A 6,572-nucleotide genomic window follows, 5' to 3' on the forward strand; every position below is an offset into this window, starting at 1 on the left:
GTGCCCTGTGCAGCTGAAGCCTGAGCCTCTAATAGTCACTGAATTCTCTGCGTCCCCGGCTGTGTTGGCTGCCCCATCATGTCAAGGATCAGGGACGGACCTCTGTGTGTTCGTAATCCCAGCCCTCTGGAAATGGAGCATGAAGGATCAGAAGTGGACGGTCATCCTCACCTGTGTAGCAAGTTCAAGGCCAGCCTTGTCTCAGAAGAAAGAGGGGGGAGGGGAGAGGAGGGGAGGGGGAATGAGAGAGGCAAGGAGAAGTTGGTGGTTTATTCTGTGTCAGACAAGAAACCACATAGCTCATGGCTAGAAACCAGGAAGCAGATTCAGATGGGAGCTGTTACTGGGATACCCAGGAGTGTGCAGAATTAGAGCATTTGGCTTAGAAGTGGCCCCATGGAGTCAGGACTACACTCTGTTTTTCTGTCAATCAGCCTTTTGGAACTTGAGCCTCCTTTACTCCCCTTATACTAAGCCCCTCCCCCTGTATCCCTAGCCCCTCCTCCACAGCCCAAGTATAGGCTTTGGTGGGGGCTGGGGGCTCGCCTTGCTCACTGCCTTCTCCGCCTTCCCAGGTGAATGAGCTGCAGAACTTGACAAGTGCAGAAGTTATCGTGCCTCGTGACCAAACGCCAGATGAGAATGAGGAAGTGATCGTCAGAATTATCGGGCATTTTTTTGCTAGCCAGGTACTACTATTCTGTGAGGACTCTGCCTCCTGCCCAGCTCTTCCCACTAGTTCAGTTTTTGTATTTGTGTCACGTCACAACATGCTTGCGCTCGCTCCTCCCCGCTCACTGTGGAACCCCTCCCAGGCCCCCTGACCTCAGGTACCGAGAACTGTTGGTTCAAGGCTTTTGGCTTGTTTAGGTTGGGAGTGTAGCATCCCTAACCCCACTCAGCCCCCCACCCCCAGGCTTCCTCTGAGAGCCTCATGTCTGTCAGGCAAGCCCCCAGCAGAGCAGCCAGATGCTAGGTTTCACTGTAGAAGGCTAAAACTCAGGAAGAGCCCCTAGTTTTCCATTGCTCTCTTCCCTGCCTCCCCAGAGCACATACAGCACTGTATGCCCTTTGCCAGAGAGGCCAGCACTGCAAGTGTCTTGATGGTTTTGTTGAGTGAGTTTTGGAAGAGAGCAATTGTGAATCTCGAAGAGCTCTTCTCATGCTTGTAGGCGACTTGCGCAGCTGTTCTCTGAACTAACCCCTGCAGTTGCTGCCTGGGTCAGTCTCAGAGTTCAGCCTATGGGGAGCTGGGGCGCACAGCCAAGCTCCAGATGTTCATTCCAGATGCCTGGGCTCTAGCCTCTCCCTCCTTTTCTGATGTTTCTAGTGCTTTGGAACGGTGAGTGGGGCCATAGCCAAGCTCAGCTGTGAACAGCAGGGCCTTCGGCCTCTTCCCCCATCACTGGCCCCTGCTGCTGCTTCCTGGCCAGTCGGCTTACTGTGAACTCTAGGCAGCTAGTTCCTACCCCTCCCACTCCTGTAAACTCCCTGACCCCTACCTTGTACCTGGCAGGCTTGGGGGGAGGTGGAGAGGAATTCTGCCATTGACTGCCAGGCCTGGGGGAGGCGAAATTGGCCTGAGCATCCAACTTTACCTTTCCAAAGTCCTAAACCCTCTGTTTCCTATGGGGCCTCAGAACTGGGATTGTGTCTTCCCTGTGCCCTCCCCTCCCTTCTCTCCACTGCAGACTGCACAACGCAAGATCAGGGAAATTGTACAGCAGGTGAAGCAACAGGAACAGAAATACCCTCAGGGAGTCGCCCCACAGCGCAGCAAGTGAGGCTCCCACAGACACCAGCAAACAACAGATGAATGTAGCCCTCCCAACACCTGACAGACGAGACCAAACAGCCAGCAGATCGGGAGCAAACCAAAGACCATCCCAAGGAGTGAGCAGTCTGCAGAGCAGCCAGGGCCTGCAGACCCCTACACATCCTGGGATCCAGGAGGGCACAGGGAAGGCCAGGTTCTCCAGAAACACCGCTTGGCCTACCCCCAGCTTCCCCTGGCTTCTGCAGGCGTAGCAGCCATCCACTGCCCATCCAACTCAGATTTCTCCTCCGCTCCCAGGACGGCATCCCTTTCAGCTGAACTAACATAGGTGAACATGCTCAAAGCAAAGCAAAATTCCTAGCCGTTTCTTTGTTGTGGAAAGTTGTCTCTGTACATGTATGTACAAATCAGAAGGGGAAGGATGTTAAGAAATGTGGCCTGTGGGTTACACAGGGCGCCGGCAACATTAATATATTTTAGAAATAATATATCAAATAACTCAACTAACTCCAATTTTTACTCAGTGATTAATTTTGTTTTCTTTTTGAAGAGAAAGCAGGCTTTTTTAGACTTCAAAGACTAAGGTCTTAGGTGAGGTCCATTGGTATAGAAAGGAACTTTGAGCCACCCACACAAAATTCACTTGGAGGGAACTCTCTCTTGTCAAGGACACTTAATGGCAGTTGTGGGTCACCTGTGTCTGTCAACAGAAGGGATACCGTCCCTGAGGAGGGGCCCTAGGCCCTGTCACCTGTTTATCCCATACACCCATTTCTCGGCTTCACAGGTTTTAAACTGGTTTTTTTTTTTTTTTTTTACTTTTTTTTCATATTGCTATATATTTCTGTCTATCTCCCTCCCCTTCCTTCCTCCGTTCTCTACCCAAAATTCTTTTGAATCCCTTCCTTTTTCTGCTCCCCATATCTATCCACCCCTCCCCCACCCCAGGCAAAGCAGTGCTCTGAATACCATACCACACACAAGGAACAAACGCGAACCACACAGACCAGCCTCACCTCACACTTGGTTACTCAGGCGAACAAGAGTCGGCGCTACTTGTCCTAGCATTTGGAAGAGGAAAGCAGGAACCCAGCAAACAAACCAGCCAACCAGACACAGAAAAACTCCACAAAGAAAGAATGTACTTTCCTTTTACATCTTGGTATATAAGCCATCAACACTTAGTGAAATTATTTCTTTCTTTAAAAATTTAAAGCGCAGGAAAATAGCAATTTATACAAACGAGGTTGTTGGCCCAGGGCGTTAAATTTACATTTTTTTTTTTTTAATGAGAAAAACACACAAATAAAGCTACCTCAGGTGTTTTTTACCTCAGCACCTTGCTCTTGTGTTTCCCTTAGAGATTTTGTAAAACTGATAGTTGGAGCATTTTTTATTTTTTTAATAAAAATGAGTTGAAAAAAAAAAAAGATGAACTGCCAGCCCAGAGCAGGCGACAGCCCAGGTGTGCAACAGCACTTCTGTCTTCCGCTAGCCCAGAGCCTACGTGGCCTTCTTGTGGACAAACCTAAAATGTTTATTTTTTAAAAAACGACAAAGAAAAACAGAGACTATTGGAGCCGTCCTGAATTTCAATAGGGTACGTGCCGTGAGGACTTTTGTGCTGAAGGATGACCACGTCCTGGTTATGTGGAGAAACCATGACACTACCAGACTGCGATGCCGGTTTCCTCTACTGCAAACAGTGTTCTGTGACAAAAAGAAAAAAAAAAAAGAAAAAAATATATCCAAGCTAACAAGATCCTGTTGTCTTAGTGTTTTATTTTCTGAGCTTTGGGGCTCCCAGAATGTCAGTTGAAGGTTTGGGGAAGTATAGCAGGTGGTCAGTCGGGGCTGGACAGCTCCTTGGCTACCTGGGAAAGAAACAGAGAGCCAGCGAGCCTGTGTGCAGGCAGCCCATGCAGCCTCACCTAAAACATCCGATCCTCTGGAATGGCGGTATTTCAGCCCTGGGGGTGACTGAGGTGCCGAGCCATAGAACTAGAGGGCAGACTGCATGGCAAATTGAGCCTCAGCCTCAGTGGCTCTCAATCCTCATAACGCTGTGACCCTTTAGTATGGTTTCTCATAGAACTCTTGCTACTTCATAACTAATTTTGTTAGTGTTGTGAATTGTAATGGAAATATCTGTCTTGTCACTTTAGGTGACCCCTATGAGCCTTGAAAGGGTTTGACCACCCAAAGGGGTCTCGGCCAACAGATTGAGAGCCACTGAGTTAGCCACATTCCTTCTAATTGTCCCTCTTTAAATAGCAGTACAAACAAAAGCCTTAAAATACATAAAACAAACTTAACAACTATTGTGTTACAAGCTGAGCAGAGCTGAAAAACCTGCTGGGTGTGTAGCTCCGTGATAGGCCCTATTCAATACACAGCAAAGGAGGTGCATCCGGTGCCAGGCTGTCTGCCTTGCTAAGACCACTGTTGGAAGATATGGCTAGTTGCCATCTCCAAGAGGGGCTCCCCATCCCCCACATAGGAAGGCATGCAGATATAGAGGTGGGTACCATAGTGGAGCTGACGTAGCTGGCAGGAATGGAAATTGGAAGAAAGTGGGATTTGCTTTGCTTTTTTTGTTTTGTAAGCTAAGATCCTTGTGTGTAACCCTGGCTGATGTGGTATTGAATGTGCAATATACTGCCTAGAAACTCACAGCAATATTGGCTTAGCCTCCCAAGTGTGGGCAGTCACCACTACGGCTGGTAGGGACAGATGTTAAAGGACGACACTTGACACCATGAAGCTACTACCTCAGTGTTGCACTGCTTAGGACACACTGGTCCTTGAGAGAATATTCTCATAAGCCACCATTATTGAGGCCTTTTAGCATACATCTCACACAGACTATACAGATGCATATTATATATGTGTGTGTATGTATACACACGTGTGTTATTTGTGTGTGTGTGCACGCCAGTATAACCATTCAAAAACACAGATTTAGCCAGGCCTAGTGAAACAGGCCTGTAATCCCAGACCCTTGGAAACTGAGGCAGAAGAATCTCATTCAAGACCTGCCTGGGTCATCTAGTGAGACTCTTGCCTCAAAATGAAAAATAAAGCCAGCAATCACCTGTATCTATAGGCCCCAGGGTTAACTCACTTCTGAAAAAGTAAAAAAATAATAATAATAATAATAATAATAAGGATGTAGATTTTGAATTTTTTTGATAAGATTTATAATGGGTTATGATCCCTTCCCTCAAAAAATTATGAAACAAAAATTCAGAAGTAAAATTAATTCAGTTTCAGGTGTTTTTATTCCACTAGGTTCCAGAAGGAAGTCAAGTTTTTTACAAATGGTCATCAAGGTTTTTACAAATGACTAAGTGCGTTAATAGTTTCATGCACACTGATTGCTCTCCCCTCCATCCCCTTTGCTCCTCCCACCCTTGTCTGCTCCACACCTTCCCTACAAATCTTTCTCACCTTCTCACCTATTCACTTTGTTCTGTATGACCGTGGCTTTAAGGCTATCTGTTGTAGCCCGGTGAGCTCAGCAGTGTATATATAACTGAAGACAATGGGGTAAGAGTCCTGTGAGTCCATCCCCACCCAGGACGGAAGGGCCAGCCTTGTGAACGCCTGGGACGGGCAGCCTTGTGAACGCCTGGGACGGGCAGCCCCGGCCCTGGGTGCTTGTGCTTGTAATGGTTGTACCTACAGCACGTATGTCCACATCCACTGCCACTCTGTTCACAGTAATAAGAAATGTCCAAGCCGGGCGGCGGTGGCCACGCCTTTAATCCCAGCACTTGGGAGGCAGAGGCAGGCGGATTTCTGAGTTTGAGGCCAGCCTGGTCTACAGAGTGAGTACCTGGACAGCCAGGGCTACACAGAAAAACCCTGTCTCGAAAAAACAACAAAAAAAAAAAATCTAAAAAAAAAAAAAGAAAAACAAAACTATAAAACCTGCAGCTGAATGAACGGTACTGGAAAAAAATTGTATTGAGTGAGGTGACACAGTCCCAGAGAGACACATCCTGTGTTCTCTCTCACATGCATGTATGTCCTAGCTTTGACTCTTGTTTACTTGTAGAAGAAAGAAAAATACGGAGTAGAACTTAGAGGTCAGAGGGATGGTGCCTTAAGGGGTAAGAAATAGTAGAACACAGGTGCCAGGAAAACAAGGGAGTGTCCGGTGCTGAAAGGAATACGCAAGGAGTTCACGGGGAGACACAAATGAGGGGTTAAGGGGTGAGTGATAAAACAAGCCATGTGAAAACTTACTATCTCGTAATCCAATTAAAAGATGCGAAGACAGTTTTTAAGTAAGACACCCTGCGTGGGTAATGCCACTGCTCCTAGCAGGGGTCACTAAACAAACTCTGGTGGTAGGTGTGGAACACTGTCCTGGGATTGGTAAACCTGTGGAGAATAGGGACACAACCATAATTTTTGAGCCAAATTTGAAGCAGGATTTATTATTAAATACTGGCCAGGACCATGGACACTGGCAAGGTCCATACCTGGGATTCCCAGAGTATGTTGCTAAGTTACATTAGTCAGGCTTATGAAGGAAAAAGCACAAAGCTAAGTATTTGCCACCTTCGTCCAATCAGGGGCAAGCGTCCATCCTGATGTACTTTCTGTCTATGTACCCACTGTCCCTGTGTGATCAAGCACATCCTGTGTAGTTAGGGCAATCAAACCTGTCTACAGAAGTGAAAACATATGACTTGTTACTTTACATTGACAACAACCCCCACCCCCCAGCATTCTGGGTTTTTATCTGTCCTTGGGGAAGTAGGGCTTACAGGTTAGGGGCATTTTT

At 47.2% G+C, this 6,572-nt stretch overlaps 1 protein-coding gene across 7 annotated transcripts in view; it reads left to right on the forward strand.

Annotated features, from left to right (window-relative positions):
• Igf2bp2 (insulin like growth factor 2 mRNA binding protein 2) overlaps nucleotides 1–3,596 on the forward strand; it is a 101,641-nt gene extending 98,045 nt beyond the window's left edge. For 5 of the 7 annotated variants that reach the window (XM_028779688.1, XM_028779691.1, XM_028779690.1 and 2 more), the window contains 2 exons: nucleotides 576–689; nucleotides 1,692–3,155. In XM_028779688.1, the coding sequence (XP_028635521.1) occupies nucleotides 576–689; nucleotides 1,692–1,784 (207 nt within the window). In that variant the 3' untranslated portion in view covers nucleotides 1,785–3,155. Of the gene's footprint in view, nucleotides 1–575; nucleotides 690–1,691 lie in introns of all 7 variants that reach the window. The other 2 variants (XR_003712946.1, XM_028779687.1) reach the window with 2 other exon arrangements.
• Nucleotides 3,597–6,572: the final 2,976 nt, after the last annotated feature.

This window comes from Grammomys surdaster, unplaced genomic scaffold (assembly GCF_004785775.1).
Source record: "Grammomys surdaster isolate TR1022 unplaced genomic scaffold, NIH_TR_1.0 361, whole genome shotgun sequence".
Taxonomy (NCBI): domain Eukaryota; kingdom Metazoa; phylum Chordata; class Mammalia; order Rodentia; family Muridae; genus Grammomys; species Grammomys surdaster.